This window comes from Prionailurus bengalensis, chromosome C1, assembly GCF_016509475.1.
Source record: "Prionailurus bengalensis isolate Pbe53 chromosome C1, Fcat_Pben_1.1_paternal_pri, whole genome shotgun sequence".
NCBI classification, from domain to species: Eukaryota; Metazoa; Chordata; class Mammalia; order Carnivora; family Felidae; genus Prionailurus; species Prionailurus bengalensis.
This window is the reverse complement of record NC_057345.1, coordinates 62,501,526-62,524,320: the sequence shown is the minus strand read 5'-3', so window position 1 is coordinate 62,524,320 and position 22,795 is coordinate 62,501,526. Positions and strand designations below refer to the sequence as shown.

General features: G+C 37.7%; 1 protein-coding gene across 5 annotated transcripts in view; it reads left to right on the top strand.

Moving 5' to 3' along the window:
* The window catches only part of ERICH3 (glutamate rich 3), a 107,363-nt gene that overhangs the window by 18,895 nt on the left and 65,673 nt on the right, over positions 1-22,795 (top strand). The window contains exons 2-6 of one of the 5 annotated variants that reach the window (XM_043575283.1): positions 7,136-7,229; positions 9,679-9,804; positions 13,349-13,420; positions 15,319-15,447; positions 20,250-20,408. In XM_043575283.1, the coding sequence (XP_043431218.1) occupies positions 7,136-7,229; positions 9,679-9,804; positions 13,349-13,420; positions 15,319-15,447; positions 20,250-20,408 (580 nt within the window). Of the gene's footprint in view, positions 1-7,135; positions 7,230-9,678; positions 9,805-13,348; positions 13,421-15,318; positions 15,448-20,249; positions 20,409-22,795 lie in introns of those variants that run through there. The other 4 variants (XM_043575286.1, XM_043575285.1, XM_043575287.1 and 1 more) reach the window with 4 other exon arrangements.

The window sequence follows — 22,795 nt, the reverse complement described above, 5'->3', positions numbered from 1 at the left end:
GGCCAGGAGCCAGGAAATGTGGGGAGCCTCTGGAATGTGGAAAAGATCCTCCCTTAGAGTCTCCAGAAGGAATGCAAATGTGATGACACCTTGAATTTAGTCTAGTGAGACCCATTTTGAACTTCTGACCTCTAGAAGTATACGATAATAAATTTGTGTTATTTAAGCTACTAATGTACTTTGGTACAACAGCAATAATAAATTAGTATAAGCTTCATTAATTCAGATGGGCGAGGTCACAATTTGAGCTAAATAAAACTGGTTGTGTCAAAATTATTCTTTATATTCTCTCTGAACAAGTTTGCGAGAGAAATTTGCATCGTAAAGCAAATTACAGAAATATATATTAAAGAATAAGATAATTTAAAGATTTTGGTCCTCTCTTTTATGCTAATGATATGGCCATTTATAAAGGAAAGTTATGTATTTGTTAATTTTTGTCTATAAGAATTTTCATTAAAATTTTTCTATTTCTATACTGGGGAATTTATGGAATTACATTTTTCTGTGAATATTTCATGATTCTTATTTTTCTGTCATCATACTTAGCATCCTGGTCCCTACCTGAGCAAGCCCTTGTGAGTGGCATTTCACTGTGATCTGACAAATATTGTCAGGAACAGGTTTTAGGTTATATGATCTTCAACAAGTGACTTAACCTAAGGCTCAAATTCATATGTTGAAACCACAACCCCAGTGTGATGATATTTGGAGCTGGTGCTTTTGAGAGATAGGTCACGAGGATGGAGCCCTCATGATGGAATTCGTGCCCTTATAAGAAGAGATGAGAGAGAGCTTGCCTTTCTGTCTGCACTGTGCAGAGTACAAAGAGAAGATGGTTGTTTGTCAACCAAGAAGAGGGCTCTCACCAAGAAATCTGACCATGCTGGCACGCTGATCTCAGACTTCTAGCTCCCAGTATTGTGAAAACTAAGTGTCTGTTGTTTAAGCCACCTAGTCCATTTTGTGACAGTGCTTGAACAGACTAAGACAGGAATTGGTACCAAGGAGTGGAATGCTGCTATAACACATACCTAAAAATATGGAAGCAGGTTTGGAACTGGGAATGGGTAGAGACTGGAAAAGTTTTAAGGTGCAAAAACTTTTTTTTCCCAGCTTTCTTGAGCTATAATTGGCATATAGCATTGTGTAAGTTTAAGGTGTGCAACATGATGATTTGACAAATGTATATATTGAAAAATGATTACCTTAGTAAGATTAGTTAACACATCGGTCACCTCACATAATTACTTTTTTTTTTTTTTTGGTGTGGTGAGAACATTTAAGATCTCCTTTCTTAGCAACTTCCAACTATATAATACGATACCATTAACTATAGTCACCATGCTGTATTGTACATTAGATCCCCAGAGTTTACTCATCTTCTAACTGGAAATTTGTACCGTTTCACCAACATTTCTTCATTTCTCCCACCCTCAATCCCTGACAACCATCATTCTACTCTCTGTGTCTATTAGATCTTTTTTTCCTAATTTTTTTTAATGTTTATTTATTTTTGAGGGAGAAAAAGAGACAGAGTGGAAGCGGGGCAGGGGCAGAGAGAGAGGGAGACACAAAATCCAAAGCAGACTCCAGGCTCTGAGCTGTCAGCACAGTGCCTGACATGGGGCTGGAACTCACAAACCACAAGGTCATGACCTGAGCCAAAGTTGGATACTTAACCGACTAAGCCACCCAGGCTCTCCAGCCTATTAAATCTTTAAAATTGAGAAAAAAATCCACATACAAATGAGATCATACAGTGTTTAGATTTCTCTGACATATTTAACTTAGTATAATGCCCTAAAGATGCATGCATGTTATTTCAAATGGCATCACATTTATAATGCAAATATATCACATTTTCTTTATCCATTTTTCCATTGATGGACACTTAGATTATTTCCATGCCTTGGCTATTATGAATAATGCTGCAGTGAACATGGGGTGCAGATACCTCTTCAAGATCATGATTTCATTTCTTTTGGATGTATTCCCAGAAGTGGGATTGCTGAATCATAAGGAATTCTATTTTTAAATTTTTGAGAAACCTCCATACTGTTTTCTATAGTGGCTGCACCAATTTACACTCCCACCACCAGTGCACAAGTGTTCGCTTTTCTCCTCATCTTCACCAACACTCATGTCCTACCTTTTTGATAATAGCCATCTTAACAGATGTGAGGTGGTATCTTATTGTGGTTTGGATTTCCACCTCCCTGATGACTAGTTGAACATCCCTTCATATACCTGTTGGCCGTGTGTATGCTTTTTGGGGGGAAAATGTCTATTCAGGTCTTCTCATTTTTATTTGGATGGTGATGATGATGATGGTGATTTGCTACTGAGTTGTATGAGCTCCTTATATATTTTGGATATTAACCCCTTATCAGATATTTGGTTTGCCAATATCTTCTTGTGAAGGGATTTTCTTGTGATTCTGGTCAGGGCTCAGAAAGAAAAGAGAGCTGAAGAGAAAGTTTACTTCTCAGAGAATACATAAATAATCATGTACAGAATGTTGTAGAAATGTTGGTAGAAACAGATAGTAAAGGCCATTCTGATGAGGTCTCAGATGGAAATGAGGAACATGTTATTGGAAACTGGAGGGAAGGTGATCCTTGTTAGAAAGTGTCAAAGAACTTGGCTGAGTTGCGTTCATGTTTTAGTGTTTTGTGGAAGATAGAACAATCCAGGCATAGTTAGGTCACTTGCTCTCAGTTATGGAGCCAGTGATGGTGAAGCCAGGATTGAACTGGAACTGGAGTCTTAACCACGACATCTGTTCCTCTCACCAAGGGTAAGCAGTGTGGGAACAGGCAGTGCTGGGAGAGGAGGTTGAGGTTCAAGAGTGCTGAGGCCTGAAGAAATTCTTCTATCACTGTGAAAAAGTGTTACCTTAGGTTTTCCCAGGACTGACTCATTAAATGATAATCTTGTTTTAGAGCTTTTATACTTTAGGAAAATGGAAGATCTATAATAGGGGCCTAAAAGAAATTACATGAAACTATGTATGTGAGGATGCTTGCAATCTGCAGCATGGGATGGGAATATTACATTCCTTGCCCAGCTTAGGGCACGGAATCTGACATGGAGACACGTGAACACTCATGATCTATTTGTGAATGAATCAGTTTATGACAGGAAGAAATGAAGGATGCCCACATGTGCATGCACACACACATATGCACACACTCTGTATGTGCACACACACTTCCCCACTAGATTGGGAACTCAGTGGGTGCAGGGTCTGTGCTGTCTCTGTATCCCTAGTACCTTATGGAATACCCTGAAAATAGTCAGTGCTCAATAAATGTCTGTGATTAATAATATTATAGTGGCTGTCTGTTCATTTGGGGGTTTTATGGGATAGATTCTCTCTTTGGGGGCAGATGGAGGGATTGATAAGAAACCCCAACTTTATTATTTCAGAGCCTTATTTATATGTTCTACATTGCATGGGTTTGAGGGTTTAGTGTTGAAGCGCTGCAGCTGGAGAGACAGCACTCCCAGTGTATCAGCAGCCTGCTCCTCTAATCCCGATGCACCACAGGAATGTGGGGTGTGTACTGAAGTGGAGGAAAGGGACAGGGTTGCTTTGTTTCCTGGGGTACTGTTTTCCCTGGTGCATTAAGCCAGGTGGCCGGTTGTTCTCCACCCAGAGACCAGGAGGTGAGTAAGCAGTCTTGTGCATCTGATAAGGAAGCCAATGAGTTAGGCTGATCTGGGCATTTAGCTGTGGGACTTGGTGTGAACAGCATGGACTTTAAATGATACAGTCCCAGTGGCCTGGTAATTGCTGTGACCAGTGCTGTTGTTGATTCTATGGATGGCAGCAGGGGAGGCTCTCAGGACTGGGTAGTGTGACCAAAAGTCCAGCTTTGACCTGAGATGCAGAGAGTGACTTACAAAGGGAGTGGAGTGCTCCCAGCGCAACACAATTACCAACACAATCACCAAGTTCAGGTGAGGTGACCTCATCTGGCCCAGAGCTCTGCTGAGTATAAGAAAGAAAAGAACACGGTGTGTGTGTGTGTTGGGGAAACAGTGGCAGTGAATGGTGAGGACAAAGGCAGAAACATTAGAAAAACTCTACCAATATAAATTTGTGGCTGGGTCAGTAAAGTTCTTACAGTTGAGTAAATGCAAAGGGAGGCTACAAACCCATACCAAGCACAAATGAAGAGAAGCAGAGCAGGAGGAATCAAACAGACCATGATTGTGGCTGAGACACAGGATTACTACCATCTCCCTGTGGAGGAGGCTTCATGGTCAGAACAGGGTACATTTATATGTATACAAGAGAAATGTTTGCATTGACTGCTATCTTAGTACCATCAGGCTGCTCTAACAGAGTACCATAGACTGGTACCTTAAACAATAGAAACTTATTTCTCACAGTTCTGGAGGCTGGAAAGTCCAAGATCAAGGTGTCAGCAAATTCAGTGTCTTCTGAAAGCTGCTTCCTGGTTCATACATGGCCATTTTCTTGCTGTATTCTCACATGGGGAAAGAGACAAGGGAGCTCTCTGGTGTCTCTTTTATAAGAGCACTAATCTCATTCATGAGGGCTCTACCCTCTGACCATATCACCTCCCAAAGCCCCCACCTCTTAATACCATCACATTGGGGGTTAGCACTTTAACATATAAATTTTGGGGGGAAACATTGAGTCCATAACAGCTGTTTTACTAAATCCATATACAGTTTACTCTAGTACAATGTCTTGTTATCAGTTTGTTAACTTAAAGTTTCAGTACAAAAAATAAATTAGGTACTGCTGAAAAAGAAATGACTGACCCTGGATCGACCCAGCTAGTTATTTTTCAGCTTTTCTGCCAAGGCCAGTTGTAAATGATAGTCATGGAAAGAGTTGCTCTACAAATGGTATCCCAACGAGGGATTTTCAGTCTCTCCTAAAGGTGAGAAAGCTGATGTGTTCAAAGGTTTCAACTCAACTGGGCCTTTTAGTAAGACTGGAGGGGTGTCGTGGACACAAAACTTGTTTCGTAGGAGCCTGAGAGAGAAGAATTAAGATGAAGTGGTGCCAAAGCTGGCTAAGCTTTATCCTTAGGACCTAACTGTTGCAACAAATTCTGAATTGAAAGAAGGGAGTTATTTTCAGTCAGTAGGGAAGTTAAAGTTTATGTTATCCTAACTTTTTGACCCTATTTCATTTAATCAGGGTTTTAGCGCTCATAGCTATCCTAAAACTATTGACTTTTTTTAAAAACTTGAGCCTGAAAAACAGACAAAAGACCATATATGATATCTGTCTAATGATTTATCTTAAGAATCTGTGAGCTGTGGAATCATGATTGTTAGGACCGAGAGACACCTGCTCACCTTTCTGAAATGAGTTGCTGAAAAGATATTCTGAGATTCAGAAAGGGTAAGGGATACAGTGTTGACCTTTTGGAGACAGGAAACCTTTGATGAACTATAGGACTCCAAGACAGTTCATTTAAAAGATAGTTTCAAAGCATTATCTGGGGCTGGTTTCGTATGTGCATTACTGAAGCCCTCAGGTTGTCTTTTTACATAAACCCAGTGAAATAATGGTTTCTGCAGTTGTTCACACGTCGTCGGCAACCCTCGTGTGGCATCTTGCTTTCCGGGTTTTGTAACGGCTTTCGGTGTCTTTTGTGGACAAAATTAAACTTTTCTTACCATTTGACAGTATATAACTTTCCTAAGATGGGCATTAAGGAGAAAAGAGAAAGGAAAAGGTCACCAATACCATCTCCATGTAATTAAGGCAGCTAAATAAAATTGTCACTAATGACATTTACTTGATTCTATGAGTCCCTGCTCTAGCCTCCAAGTAAGTTAAGGATCAACTGCTCATAATATGTATACACTGTAATCTGTGTTGCAGGTAATAGGGTATACATTTTTTTTAAGACAGCCTTATTTTAGGGTTATGTTTAGACTTGTGTTCTCTCTCTCTCTCTCTGCCTCTGTCTGTCTTCATCTCGCTCTGTATGTATACATATATATATGTACATATATTCACCTTTATGTATATGGACGTATATGGATGAACATATATACCTACATGTACATGTATGTGTATGTGCTTTTGTAAGGTGATAGTAATCAGTAGAGGATAAGTTAAAACTTAGAAAAAATAGCTTCAAACTTTGATTTATAGGCTCAGATTGACCATCTACCCAGGTATAACATCAATCAATTTGTTTGCTTTTAACTCTTAAAATAAAAGATCCTAGAAATCAAAAGTAATTTGTGAATTTTGGGGGAAGGGTGGGGAGTTCTGGATGTGGAATTAATGACACTGTCTGGAAATATCGATCTATCTATCTATCTATCTATCTGGAAGTTAAGAGTTCTAAGCTGCTGACCTTAAATTTAGAAGTTTACACCAGTAAAAATAAGTCTCAAGCAAAATTGTGTTTTCATCTATTGACACACCATTATTTGGGAACACAATAAATAATATCTATAGGGATACCAAGAATAACACACGATTCTGGCCTTCCAATCATGAGTAATATAACTCAAGGTTTTGCAGGGGGTGGGGGGAGTGGAGTGGCAGGTCCATCCAGTTTGTGTCAGGGAATGTTTTCTGGAAAGAGATGATTGTTAATCATGGGTCTTATCCACTAGCTAAAGGGTCGGGGAAAGGCCTTGGCAGTAGAGGGACCATGCGTTGTATGCTGAAGTCATGAATGAATATGTTGAGGAGGAGCACATAAGTTTGTTGCTAGAATTTAGGGTGAAACAGGAGGCTGAAGAGTCCTCTGAAGGAATTCCCAAGTTTTCCATCAGGCTTCCTCTGTGAGGGCTTTCCTGACAACTGGAGTTGGTGGTCTCCTTCTTTGTGTCCCCGTGAGTTATGCGTATTTCTGTTGTTGGATTTTTCACACCCAATTTAATTGTTCATGCCTGATTTCCATACTTGTGTGCAAAATAAACAATGTCAGGACTGTCCCAGTTCTTATCATAAAACCTGGAAAACAGTAATTGCTCAATACCTGTTTATTAAACACATGGATGATTGTCTGTCTGGACAAGTGAATGATTATGCACAGTTTGGGGATGAGAAAGTCAAGAATTGCCTTGGTTATCAAGCAACACTTCATAAAACCTTAATGGTTTCATTTTTATCTTCCAGATTACTTGCAGCATATAATAGTCTTACTGATAAACACCTGACTGGATATTTTAACAACACAAGGATAAGACGGCATCTTTTAAGATCAGGGCTGGTAAGATTTGGTTTACTTTCTACCTGCCCTCTTGTTTCATTAAATCCAGTAATTTCCTCCCTTTTCTGGTTTTCTTTTTGAGCTAATCAGTGACACCTACCTCCTCATCCCCCTTTTTTTTAAGAAAAATTACTTCTTTTCCAGAGCTCAGATTATCTTTTTGAAGCTGTGTTTCAAAAGATAGGAAGAGAGTTCACAATGACTGCTAAAGCTACTTATAAATTATTGAGGAAAAACCCTATGAGCTTCCAATAGCATATTTTATTTATTTGTTAATTCATTTATTTATTCAACACGTATTCATTGAACACATTGTATGAGCCAGGAACTGTTAGGGATTAAGCACAGAGAAGACTTTACTGTCTTCAGGAAAAAAAATATTATTTTTAATAATCACAGAATAAGGTGTGGAAGACACGAACAGTTCAAAATTTCCCCTTGAATTTTAAAAACCTGTTTCATTTCCTGGGTTTATTGATAACATTAGTGTCTTTTCTTAGCTCTAAAACTATCATTTCCACAAAATTTCTATTCCTCTAAATGTATTTAATGTGAAAATCTTTAAAAAAATACTACAGTTTTCCACTGAAAGAAATAGGCGTGGTTATACAAAGTGTGAGTAATGATTTTAGCTGTTTACCTTCTTAAAACACAAAGATTTCCTTAACTATTGTTGCCATGGTGTTGAAAGGATATGCATTGTGTTTCTAATTGTTGTTTTTGTGCTTGGAACTCTGGCAGGGTAGATCTCCTAAGAGCTTGCTTTTTGTCTCCTGGGGCTTTGTTATCAGACAGACCTGGCTGAAACCTGGCTCAGCCATTTACAAGTCATAGAATCTTGAGCAAATCACAAACTTAACTTACTCAGCTCCAGCTTCCTCAATTGTGAAATGAAGATAATGATACCCAGCCCTCAGGATCGTTGCAGCAATAAGAGAGGTGTAATGAATGCTTGTTGCAATTATTGTGGTTACTATTAACATTCCTTCTTTGGATAACAATTGGTAAGCTTTATGTATAAGTGGAAAGGACTTTGTATTTACTTATTAACATCATTAGCAAGTATTTATTTAACATTGGTTATGTAGCATGACAGCTCAAATAAGGAAGATTTCTCTAGAACTTGTTTGTGTTCAGCATCATCTGGGAACTTGTTAGAAAATGCAAATTTTGGAGCCGCACTCCAGACCTGTTGTTGAGTCAAAAGCTGTAGGGTGAGGCCCACCAATCTATTTTCAACACTTTTCTAGGTAATTCTAATGTGAGCTCCAGTTTAAGAACTTTTGCCCTATAGGAGCTTCCAGTCTACTTGGGGAGATCAGATCTCCCCCAAGAGGGGTGGGGGGGGGGGAGAACAATGACACCTGTTAACTGAGGAGGGAGCCACACACAGTGCAGAATGTTCTCAACATTTATTCTCATCTGGAAACATATGGCACGATATCCCGGGCGGAGAACACATCTCAAAGACTGTAACTGAGTTATTTGTGATTGGGAACACTTTCTAGAACCACACACCCCTTTTTTTTCCATCAGGGAAAAAAAAGATATAAAAAAAGATCATCAGTAACCAATCATTTGTAACACCAATCTCCTTGGTCCCAGTGCTCCAATATGTTGCCACAACAGTGTTAAAAAACTACAGTTTTCAAAATTAAGAAATATGTGGGCTTGGATTAGACCTGAAAGAGCAGGGCATAATTAAGTGGAAAGGAAGAAGATGAACACTCCAGGACAGAAGATACAGAAAAATACCACGGAGAAAAATCCTCTCAGGAAGGATTAAAAGCAAAAGCAAAGAAAAATAAGTAAATAAAAACCAGAAACTACCACTCCTGGCATTTTCAATGATGCCAATTGAAAGCAATCTGGAGTCTTTTATATGTGCAGCACTGCATAATCTGAAAGAAATCTGAATCATGACACATTAAATTACATTCTGGGTTGGAGAGTGGAAGGAGAAAAAAACGTGAAAATAAAGTAATGAAACCAATTGTTTTTAAAACAAACTGATGAGAACCTCTATAGCTTACGTGTTTTGCCCTTCAACGTTATTTCCTGTGAGATCATCAGTCCTGTGATCACTGCTCCTATTCATTGTTTCAAGGTAGCGCTCCACCTCTTCTTCCCAAATGTGTTCAAAAGACAGACGTGAAAAGAACACCTGGGTTCCATCAAGGAGAAATTGTGACTCTAATGAAAACCTTGTTTTAAACGTCAAGTGCACCACCTGTGTGTGTTTTGCCAATGCTGGTATATGAGACCGATTTTTTTCCCTTATGAAATATTCATGAAGAGTGAGTTTACCAGCCATAGTAGTATGCCCTTTTAGGCTTAGAAGACGCTGCCCCTCTCTCTGTCTCTTTATCACGCCATCTCTCCATTTTTGGTAACAAACAATACATTTTTTGCTTTGTATTTCCATGTATGTTTTATTTATTCATGACAGATCACAAGAAGTGGGAGAATACTTTCCGAAAAAGAATACAAACTAAATATCATGAAGAGGGATCACCAAAAATATATCCGGGAGTGCCTAGCTCAGGCTATTTTCCATAAGGTTCTTGATATGGAGGTAAAGTATTCATATTTTCTTTATAATAGATAGTTTCTAATATGATAATTAATACTACTTCTGTACTAGAAGCAGAGGAATTCCTCCTGTATTTCATTAAAAAGGAATGGAACAAGGTGCCCTGAGAAATACTCTATAATCTCTGGGTAGCAAAGAGCCAAGAGACTGAAGTAAGCTTTTCTCGATTTCAGTTACAGAAAAATATGGACATCATTATATATTTTGTGATATTTAATTTAACAAATGTAGATTTTTAATCCATAATGGCTACTCTCAAACATACCAGCCCTCACCATCTGTACCCCAATTTCCATTTGCTAAAAAAAAAAAGTGACATCTGTTTAAATATCAGTAATTCCACTGCCATGAATTATTTCAGATTTGTTATTCTTTTAAGGCTCTGAAGCTGGGCCGTATGCTAAATTTCAGGGAATAGGCATTGAAACATCTGCTGTCCCTCCCACTTTAGGCCACATTGGTCAGCATAGATTCATAAACCGAGCATCAACAACTTTTTTTTCAAACCTGACATGGCATTTTTAGTAGGATATATAGCTAACTTGATAAATTATTTTAGCCTTGCTCCATGGAACTTATAGTTTCAAGCATCAACACCATTTTAATCTCTGTGAAAAAGCATGTCACTTCTTGGCTTGACCATACAGCAGTAAATCAGAAAACTTGGCTGGTAAAATCATTGACCTGTGAGCGCAGTAAACATTTATGAACAACTGTAGAATCACCAGTAAACCAATACTAAGTGTAGTGGCACTGAAAATATTTATTATTATGCTACCATTATACTGAACAAGTGTTGCATTCAGATAAGATGTATATGATCTGTTAATTTAGGAATTCATTTTGTGCTTTATGATATGTGCATGAGTTATATGGAATCATTCAAATTCACTTGCTTATAAAAGTATTAGTTAGAATTCTGCAACTAATGTTAAAAAAATAGTACAGTAGATTAATCTATACTTAGTTTCAAATTTAACCAATAGGCACCAAATTTTGTATTAGCTTTAATCCTTGAAGTTTTGGCTTTCCAAACTTTCATGTAACTTACACATCATAACTGTAGAATATGCTATCATTTAAGAGTCTTTGTATATTCTTAAAATTTGGAATAAATGTCTTAGATAAGTGTTAATATAGAATATATGATATAATTTCATATGATGTAATATATATAACTATGATATGTAATATATTAATATAATTAACAAATAGAATAGCTGTCTCTAAATTGTTACATTTATCTCACATTTATTTTATGCTGATGCTATTTACTAATGTTGATACATTAATATTCATGTATTTGTTCATACCACAAACATTAATCATTAATTGTAGGCTTACCACGTACCAGTTTGAAGCTATGTGATGTAGCTGTGATATATAAAAACAAAAAAGCAAAAAACAAAAAAACAAAAACAAAAACCTACTGTAGAAAGTGATCAAGTGTTAGAAGAGAGGAAAAACAGATCTAGTTCCGGGAAGTAGAGAATGATGACTTATCTCTATGAAAGTCAGAGGAAGCAGAACGGAGGTCATGCTATTTGAACTGGACCTTGAAGGCTGAGTGAAGCTGCACATGAAAGCATGAGAAAAACATTCGAGAGAGTGAGGACAGCTGGCGCGACGTTAGAGGGGAAAGGCCATTGTGGATGGGCAGGAAAGCTCACTGAGGCCAGACCGCAAGGCAGGTTGGTTGAAGGAGCAGCAGGAAGAGGCACTCTTCTGTAAGCTGGGGCCTGGTTTCTGGAAAGCCTTCAATTCCTAACTAGGTTTGGAGCATAGGTGATGAGGCAATGAGACGTTTTTCAGCAAGGGCGTAAAATGAGTGAGCAGAGCATCATTAGAAAGATGATGTTGCTAAAAATGTGGGAGATAGATTAATGAGTTGGAAAAGATTGGAGATGGGAGGTCAATTAGGAAGCTGTTGCCCAAGGGTAAGGACTCACAACAGTCATGACACGCTGGGGAAAGGCAGCTGTCCCTAGAGATGTGAAGGGGGAGAGAGACTGACACTGAATGAGGATGGAGTGGGGAAGAAGGAGCCAGAGCAATTCTGGGGGCGCTAACCTGGCGGGTGGCAGTGCACTGCTGGGGCCCAGGAACTACCTACCACAGGGAGTAGGAGAGAGCCCTCGCGTGGTGGAAACCTGGGCCCTATGGAAAGGTGTCCTGGAAGCCAGCAGGCTCTCACAAGCTTAATGTGCAATGCTTAAACAGGAAAGTACTGGGGGAAAAAGGACCTTGGTCTGACCCAGAGGCAAAGACATTGGTGGCCTTGGTGAAGAGGAGGGGCAGTAGGAGAGAGGGCTGCAGAGACTTGGAAATAAATAAAAGATGGAAAATGATTGGTAGCGAATCTCACAAAATGGTGATCAGTGTGAGAGAGCAAGGAAGAGGGAGAGAAGAAAGGGAAGTATCTGAAGAGGTTGATTAATACTTGGGTAGGGAAGGATGGAGCCTGCGGGGTCCAAAAGGAAGCACGAAGAGATCAAAAACAGGAAAAAACCACTCTTTAAAACGCTCTCAAATGTGTCTGAATGATTTCCAACAAAATTGTGAGCAGATTATTTTCATATGGGGTTTATTTCTAAATTATATAATTAATATATTACAGAAAGTTAGGAAAATGCAAGAAAGCATAAAAAGGAAAATAACCACATAACATCTTTGTCTCAGAAAGAACTGCTGTTAACATACTCACATTCCCTTTTAGTCTCTATTTATACGTATACATTGATAAAAATATGCTATGTTGTGACAGGGACACATTTTATGAAAAATAAGTAAATAAGTAAAAACCAAACAAACAGGAAATTAGTGTCCAATAGATTGAACTTCAAATTACATTTCCACCACTGACTAGATATGTGACCTGGGACAAATTCATGGTCCTCTGCCTCAGCTTCTGCACTTGTGGAGTGAGACTGCCTAGCAATTAGCATTGTTCCAGAAGAGATGTTGCCCAGGATGTGACTTCCTGGCACAGGGACAGCCACACAGTATAAGTGTGATCAATTAAATCATAGTTCTGTGCAATTCTGTATTTTACTTTGCTCCTGCATTACGTGCATTTTCAATCTTTTTTTTTAAACAAACTCTTTATGAATCTTCTAATGATTATATTCTATTTCATTGTACAGATGTGGCCAAAAGTTAACCCTTCTCTATACGGTTTATATTGCTTCTGAATTTTTGCTTTGAAGAGAAAAATCCTTTCAGATAGCATCTTTGTGTACCACACAGATATGTTGTCTTTTAATTATGATTTTCTCCTAGGTTTTGAAGTGGGAATGTATTGGTTAAAGGATTGGGACCCTTTTCACCACTTTATGTTAGGGATTGGTTTTCCAAAGAGTTGTATCAATTTATATTCCCACTTGCACACGTATGCAGGTGATTCTTCTCCATCTCAATGACAAGGTGGGGAATTGGAATACAGCTAGCTGGGGGGATTATTTTCCTCTAAAAAACTCTTTGCTATAATTGATAGGATCCTTTCCTCCATTCTTTCCTGTGTGCTTAGCGTTATCATCAGCTTGAAATAAAGAAAAAACTGGAGAGCTTGGCTAGGAAGGACCAAATTCAGAGATTTAAGGTAAGGAGCTACACAATTCTGTTTTACTAAATTATTGTATGATTTTAAAAGTCAGTGGTGCTGTTATTGAAGTTTTTCAAGGCACTTTACCTTTGGGTAACTGAGCTGAAGTCAGGTGATGGTTTCACCAAGACTATGTCTTGGGCACCATTATTTCAGAAGATCTTGGCAAAATAGGAGCTCCTTGTGCAAAATAAATTTTACAAGGTACAAACCTTTCAAAGGAAACATGAAAACATTCTTTTCAAGTTTGAAATTTTGCTTTTGTCTTTTCATGATTGATATGTGATAGATGCCAAAGGATTTTTGTTTTTTGTCTTAAAAAGCTGAAAATAGGTGGTGATGTTCCCAAAGTGGTGGAAAATGGCATTCTAAAAATTATACAATGGCACATTTTCATGCAAGCATGACCCTTGAAAATAGATGGCAGGAAAGATCTATTTGGCAAACAAAAGCATAAGATTTAGACATTCTGTACAAGGCATTTAAAAATTCCTTGTTTTTCCATTTTTGTATTTGGCATCTCTTCTTTGAAGTGAACTTATAAAACATAAATTTGAATTGGGAGGATAAGAGATTCAATTAAGCATGTTTGAAAGGCTTCAGTTTAGGTTAGCAGTTTTATTCTTGAGCCACTCGAACTCACATGTTATTCTTTATTTTCCGTGTCGTATTACAAATGTGGGACCTAAGACACATTTCACAGACTGAGAACTATTTGTAAAGCTTCTGTAGAACAACTTGCCATAGAAGACAGTCATATTGCCCTCTTACCTGATAGACTCAAATCTATTTCATCATGGTCAAAAGAAAATCTTGTTAGGAAAGTGTTGTTAAATAACAGCAGATAGGGGAGTTTTTCAAGATCAGAAAAGTTGGTGTGTAGAGATCAACTTTGCCAATATTGTCCTGCATCAAGGACTGAGTTATAGATTCTCTGATTTACTGATTAAATGCTCATGGAGAAGAATGGTCACTGGAAATAGTGACGAACACTGCTTCAAGCAGTGTGTGGTTCACCCTCACCCAGGTTGCCAGACACACTGACTAAGCACACGAGTGTATTACAACAGTGGCAGAAATTCCTGATGGACACTCCATTTCCTCCCTATATGATTTTTATTTATAATGGTTTTCACTTTATAGCTGTACTTGCTGAAAGACCTATGATTTAGGCTCCTTTTATGTAATATGCAACCCTCTTGCTTGGGGCATGATTTAATTTTTTAAGATAGAAAAGTAATACTTGCTGGTAGTCTTTACTAATCAGAGCTGTGAAGAGCATTGTGCTTCTTGTAATGATCTGCTTAAGGTAGATAAATAAATATTATTTTTGCTAGAACTCAGGATGCACTGTATCCGTTGCTATTTCTTTGAGTACAGCTGTTTCTTCCAACATAGGAGACTGAAATTCCTGCCTCTTACTAACACACCCAAAGCCCCAGTACAGCTGTGAAACTTTTTCTGACTGTCATGATAGACTTCAGAAGGAACACTTTTTTTAATGTTTATTTATTTTGAATTAATTTTTTAAAAATATTTTATTTATTCTTGTGTGAGAGAGAGACAGAGAGAGACAGAGCATGAGCGAGGGAGGGCAGAGAGAGAGAGAGAGAGAGAGACAGAATCTGAAACAGGCTCCAGACTCTGAGCTGTCAGCACAGAGCTGATGTGGGGCTCAAACTCATGAACCACGAGATCATGACCTGAGCCAAAGTGGGATGCTTAACCGACTGAGCCACCCCAGAAGGAACACTTCCGGGCACCCCAGAAGGAACACTATCGAAAATAATGAGAAAGGACTTCTTTAATAATAAATTATCTCTTACCTGTCAGGCAATAACCTAACCTAGATTACTAATGATGCATCAACTTATCAAATCACTTTCTTATCCTAGGGAGAATCCACAAGATGGTTTATAGAAAATAACATGCCAATCCTATCTCCTCACCCCCCAGTTGGCCCAAAGACTAACCGTGGCCATAGTGTTCTGGTTGATGAAGGACATTCCAGTCCAATAACACTGGTGAGTCTTATTAAACACTCTGTCATGTGCCATCCCAACTAATTTATAATTTCCAATGACTCTCAGAAAGAATTCTATTTGTCTGTATAATTCTGTGAATCCTACTAAATGACAGTGTGGTTTTGTATCTGTTCAACTGTCTTTACTGAATGTCCCAGTTACAATCAATATCACCCCTTTCAAATTATTTTGAGAGAGAGAGTACAAGTGGAGGAGGGGCAGAGAGAGAGAGAGAGAGAGAGAGAGAGAGAGAGAGAGAGAAAATCCCAAGCAGGCTCTGCACTGCCAGCACAGAGCCAGATGCAGGGCTCAAACTCATGAACCATGAGATCATGACCTGAGCCAAAGTCGGACACTTAACTGACTGAGCCAGCAAGGTGCCCCATAGATTAGTGTTCTTGAAGTGGAGATTATTTATGTTACTTACATACCGAAATGACTTCACTGGCTCTGTGACATGTTTAGAAAAACCTGGATTCTTCCACCTGACATTTAAAACTCTAAGCCCTATGACCTCAATTTAGCTAACTCAATATTTCCCCTCATGATTACCCTTTACCACCCTACAATACAGCAAGATTGTGGAACCATGAGTCGTTCCACATATGTTCTGTGTTTTCTGACCTCTGGGTTTTGTCTTGCTGCTCCCTCCACTCTCACCTTATCTGTAAAACTTATTTATGCACACAAACTCAGTCATACTGTATAGCATGGTGGGCTATATACTTATATTTGTGTTTCTTTTATCAAAAGTATGTACACATACCCTAACAAAAATACTTAAATATACAGAGATTCTGTTTAAAGAAATTCCATGCCGACATTTCATTCCAGTTTGGTTCACTTATAATATAGAGATGATATTTGCTTGACAGAAGGTAAGGTAGCTTGAAACAATATAGATACAGGAAAAGATTTGCAAAATATTTGCTGGAGGTTGATGGTTTAAGTTGTAAATGAATTGCTTGATCACATCTTTATTCTTATTTTATGTGGCCTAATATATTTTCTTGTTAGCATGAACATTTTTTTGGATTGCACAGTATTTGTAGAGAAATTGCAAAGCTTTCCCAGATTGTTGAAGTAGGTTCATCGCATATAGTGTTAAGCTTTGACATTTTTCAAAGGTAAATATGTTTTGACATTTCCCGATGAACAGCTCAAGTTATGAAAAGCAACCGTTTTCCCTTTGTTGATACCATATTTCCAAGCTTCATTTAAATGTGTACGTACACAAATAATTCTTTTTGGTTTTGGATGGCAAATTCACTAGGCTCTCAAAAGCTTAACCTGGTTGAAACAAAAGAAACAATCAAGTGCTGTTTTCCATCTTCCCACCTGTTTCAGAGAGGAAAAACCCTTGAAAGGCTTTCTTTTCAATTTTCCAGCTGAACACCCTCAATAAGTAGTTTATGATACATCCAGGAGATCTTAATGTGGCAGGAGTGAGAAAGTAATTTAAAAATTACAGGAAACACTGACACCAGCACTTCAGAAGCCTTTCTATCTGGTAAGCCACCATTCTTCACTTGGTCACCCCCTATGGTGCAAAAGCACCATAGGGGATACCTATTGTGATCTCTGAATTGTAGGTCCCATTTTACAGAAATTCAAATCTTCCTTTTAATTCTCCCAACTTGGATACATATCCTTTAAATTTGACTCCTGACCTCCGTGTGCCATTGAGATGGAGAAAATAATCCTTTTGGGATATTGTCACTGATTTTTCTTTTAACTTTCTTGAATAAAGAAAGAAACCATCCAGTGAATAGTTATTGCACTTGGTCACTAATTGAACCTAAACTTTCAGAGTAGCATATAGGCTTTTAGCTACACCATTCCCATTAAAACTGTGGAAAACCATTCAACTAATTCTGTACAAGCTTGGGAAATTCACCCCTGGAGATCTTCTACTAAGAATTAAAAATGCTCAGCTAAGCTGAGTAACCACCAGGTAGTCAGTTTCAATTCACATTCTGGTACAGTTTTGAAAATGTTAAGCTACAGTGCCGTATTTATTCCAAGAAAATATATTACAAACAGTTTCAAATATAGCAAAATTTAAGGTGGCTTCTGATGTGAACTACAACAGTTTGTAGCTCACAGCTGTTAGTTGAATGATGCAGATTTGTTTTTAGAGATAAATGTAATCAGTTAAACATTTGACTGCCATATTCATCTAACTGAATGATATCTGTATGCAAATGGGGGAAATAAAATTTAGAGCACAGAAGCGAATAGATCATGTTCTAGTTTATAGTAACCTGCTTTCTTGAATTCCTACATTAGATTTTCCATGTGTTTGTGTTCAGTTGAATTATTTGACAAGAGAGAGTCTTAAGCATATTTGTTTTACAGAATGTTAAAGAATTCTTTTGGATGATCTGATTTCCTTGTTCAGAAACCTCTAGTTTGATATATCTTTGTGGGTTTTAAGACATTTTGCCTTTGGCTCATAGAATCTTGTGTTCTATTTCTTTAAATCAAATGTTGCCTTAGTCAATCCACTAAGGATTCCATATAGGTCATGAAAGAGGTTTGTGTGCAGAGACCCAAGATAGCAATGACTTAAATATAACGGTGCCTTCCCTACTGTAACACACTTACGTGAGTTTCAGCTGTTGTGCCCAGTGCTACTGTGTGAGCTCATCAAAAGCTCAGACTCCTATTGTGTCATTGATCTGCCAAACTTAGTGTGTTGTCCTCATATACATAAGCCAGGATGGCATATCATCATGTGAATATTTCAATCTGAGGGAAGGGGGTAAAGGGAAAGTGACAGCACATCTCTTCGATATAGAGGTTTCATGCATCACTTCTGCTCACATCTAGTTGGCCAAATCTTAGGCATACATCTGTACAGAGTTGCAAGAGATGCTGGGAAATATAGTTTTTATTTATGAGAGCCACGTTCCCTGATGAAAATTCTATTACTAGTGAAGAAAGAAAAACAGATACTGAGCAATATTATTTTTGATACCCTTCCCATGTCTGTCTCAACAAGTAGCTTTCCTTACTTCGATGTTCAAAGTTATCATTCTTCTTCTCTGCTCATCCATTTTCTTCCCTTGATCATCCATTTGGATAAAATGCTTCTGTGAAAACTTGAATTTGTCCTAGTCTCATTGGTTTATTCCAAACAACATTTAGTTCTAAGTCCTGTTAGTTCTTAGATATTCTGTTATTGTTGCTATTGTCTCTTGGCAGTATTTGTGTGGTTTATTTGGCACTAATTGTCTTGTGTTGCATTAGATGTTAAAAATTACTTTTTATTTTCCTCATAGTGCCTATAGTTGGAATCCAGTGAATGTTGACTTAACAAAATAGGACATTTAGTGACATATGACATACTTGTAAAGATGGCACTCAGACCAAATTGTGGTGGTAGGAGCTGTCTCATCATTTTTTATGTATTTACACAACACTTTTCCAGAGTTGAATATTTGTTGTTCACTGTTCTTGAGTCAGTGCATTTATACACCATCCTTCTAACTCTCTTGCCCAAATATACATGAATTATTCTCAACAAGTTCCTACTTTTTGTTGTAATAGAACAATGGAGCCCAAAACCTTGTTTTTCCTTCTTGAAAGGTTGCTGATCTTTATACTAAACTTAAAGTGTTCTGTCAGTGGCACAAAAAGCATTTCTGATGCTCCATACCCGCACTTTTTATATTCTTTATAGTACATTCTTGATTAGAAAATGCATCAGTCAGGGTCTCAGCAGGAAACAGATGGCTCACACAAATAGGGTAATTAGGAAGAGTTTAATGAAGAAACTATTTACAAAGATGCCGGCAGGGTTAAGGAAAACCAACTGGGAATGTTAAGCGTGCTGGGGTCAGCACGATGGGAAACCACAGCACCTAGACCAGAGAGGGAGATGGAAGGATTGGGTATCAGCACCAGCAGGCAGGACTTGTCAGCTAGGAGAGGACTGCCTGACAGGAGCTGTGGACTCAGCTGACCCATCACACACAACCTTTGGTGGGAAGGGTCCAGGAGAATTAAGACCCCAACCTCTTGCCTCTTGTCTTCTGATCCCCTGCCAGTGCCTATCATCGGCCAAATCCAACTGGAATCCTGAGACTAGTTGGTGCAGTCAGTAAAGAAATGACTCCGAGAGGGCAGAGCAGGGCAGAGAAGGCAGAAGAGGGGCAAATGGAAAAGATCCAGCCTAGAAAACCTCTCCATTTTTACACAGTGTTTTCCATTTGCCGGTTATTTTTTTTCATTTTTACTTTTCTGATATTTCAAGGGAGAAGTTGAATAAATGGTAATGTATTATAGTTAGGCATCCGCCTTTTCTCTTTTTGAATCATATTGTCTGCTTTTACTTCAGCACCATTCTTAAGATGTAAAGGACTCAACAGTAGTTTATGTTGAAAACATTTAAATGGAAATGAGTCCATTCCAATCATATCTCTTTAGATCTCTAAAATAGGAACATTATTCAAGGTAACATTTAATTGAGCAAAGCCATTTTCATGCACCGAATAAATTAGGTATTGTCAGCAAGTTTACAAAATGAATAAAATACAGGAACCTAACAGAGAACATCTCCTTTGTCTAGAATACTCTATAATTGTGGCATTTAGTTATGTAGAGGACTTCCACACCATATGTTTTAACAAATACTTTGGGTCATAAGGCTATGTATAATGGAAGGACATAATTAAAGTTTAATCTGTTCAGTAAAAAGGCACCATTAATTACTCTAGGCAATTTGTTGGGTTATTAATTGGTTCTGGAAACATGTCAAGATACTAATTTAAATGGAATTTTTTTCCCTAATTGTCTAGACAGCCCCTCGACCATACACTGCCCCAGGAAATATGCAGCCTCCAATTCGATTAAAGCCTCTTCCCAGTAATCCTGCAGTAGGAACCGCTCCAAAGATAACTTCGGGGTCCAGATTGAAAACCTCATTGCTGGAAAATGAAGCTCCATTTCCCATTGGGGTAAATGTTACTTTTTCAAGAAATATCTTTTTATCCTTCATTAGAATATTAGATTACCAAGGTTTTAAGATACAAAGATTCAATTAATCTACTCAATGAAATTTATATTGTGCACTTATTAAGCATTTACTATGTACTTCTGTTTAATTACATCTTACTCTAACTGGAAGGCCTATGATTTCTGTGCTATTAAGCAAAAAGAGTAAGGAATAGATTTGTAATAATATAAGGTCACCTTTCATTAATTCGAATGGATGTGTAAAAAACAAAGAGAAACTTTTTATAGCCATGTATGACTTCTATCAGAATAGACCCAGTGTTGACTGATTCTAAATTTTAAATGCATGAAACCTCGAAAATGAAACTTTCCAAGAATAGGCTTACATTTGCATGCTGACTTACTTTACCATCAGTGTATGAAATTGCTTCAAGTTTGACTCTGGAGAAAGTTGGATACAGAAGAAAAAGAATGTCCATCTTTAAAAAATGGTGAATTAATCACACATAGGAGCTTGACTTGCTTCATTTTCAAGGTTATATCTCTGGTAATTTGAACTTATTTTAATAGAGCTCAGGAGGGAGATGTGGTAAACATAAAATATGAGTTAGTTAAGCAGGGAGGAATCATTAGAACATTCAGTAATTAGGGAGGGTATCCTTTGTATTTCCGACATGAAGAAGAAACATTTGCGAGCTTAAGAAAGAATCTGTGTCACGAGTTCAGTTGTCACTGCATTCAAATAGGTGAATTTAGTTCCATTTCTTATTAGGAAATATAAGACATATGAAATTAAGATTTTTTTTCTTTTTTTGAAATTAAGATTTTTTCATCTAGAATTGACAGATAACCTTGATACTAAGAAATTAATTCAGAGAAATGATTGTGTTTCATGATAAAAGTATAAATATAACTCTAACAAATAACTAATATTTTATCCATTTAATATGCTTTTCAGCTTATGAAGCACTTTTCCCAAACCTTTGGTTAATTTAATAGTTGTTTCCTAGAAAGCAGGAGAAACTAAACCAAGAGTGGTAGCACTTTGTATAGGGAATGGTGCTTAGGGCTAGGCAGAGGCTTGTGAATTCATAAGTCAATTAAGCTGACCTTCTAGGATCAGCTAGAAAGCCTAGAGGTTTCCTGTTTCAGCTAGTGTCCAGGAACAGTCAGATCCTGAGAGATTGTCTCAGGTTAACTAAAATAATACAGAACAAGTTCATTTTTCTCCTTTAGTAAACCAAAATAGGGAGCCAAATCATAATCAAGGGCCATTAATTCACCAGACATCAAATAATCAAAGCTGTAGAAGCAGGTCATTATCCCTCTGTAGATAGACCTACATGGGAAGCCAGATCACAATGAGAAGGTTGCCTAGTGAGCATGGAATCAGAATGATGGTATGTAGGGGGATGGAATCAGATTAAAATGGCTTGATGTACCTATCTCATCTTAGGAATGGGCTTGCCAAAGGTACCAGAAAACTCAAAGGTCTTTGGCTAAAATCCTGTGTATCTTCCTGGGATAATTTTGCCATTAGGACTGGAAATATTTAAAGTCCAATAGGTGGGATTTTCTCTCCCCTAGATAGTGCTGGGATATACTTTATACTTTCCACATTTGCCAACGTGATTATATTTTTTCCTAAGCTCCTATACTTTGGTAGACACATTTTCCTGTTAGATACATAAATACTATCAGTCAAGTAATATTCAAGTTCTGCTGGCTAGGGAGGGATTTTTTTTTTTCTTTCAGGTGATTTTCCAGCTCTGCTCTGAGACACTGGGTGGATTTATTAAATCTGCATAGGGCCTTATATTTTCCTGTTTTCAAGTTTTGGGGTATGAGCAAGAGATAGCCACTTAGTGGTAGCTTGCTTAGGCTGACAAGGTTGAGATCAATTCCATGTTAATTTAAATTAGGTAAACTTATACTTTTCATTTAGTAAATATTTATCAGGCACTTACTATGGACTAGATACTGCTCTAGGCATTGATGATATGTCAATTATCACGGCAGACAAAAGTCTCTAACTTATTGGAGTTTTTACTGTAATATACATAGGCAAACTCTACTGGCCAGAAATACAAGTAATTTTTTCCATGGCCTTGATGATGAAGATGATTTAATATAAAATCAGACTAGAAATTTCTCAAGAATAGTAGTCTGTATGATTGCTGAGTATATAATGAGTACCCACTAAATTCTTATTGCTTTCTTAAAGAGTTTAATGAAGAAACTATTTACAAAGATGCCAGCATTCCCAAAGTTATGCATATGAGGAGAATCTTTTGAAGGGAAAATAGGCATAAGCAAGTTTCTAAGCATCAGAAATGAGGATCTTTGATTTAGGCAAAAGCAATTTGGTCAAAACAGGGTGGTTAAGAGG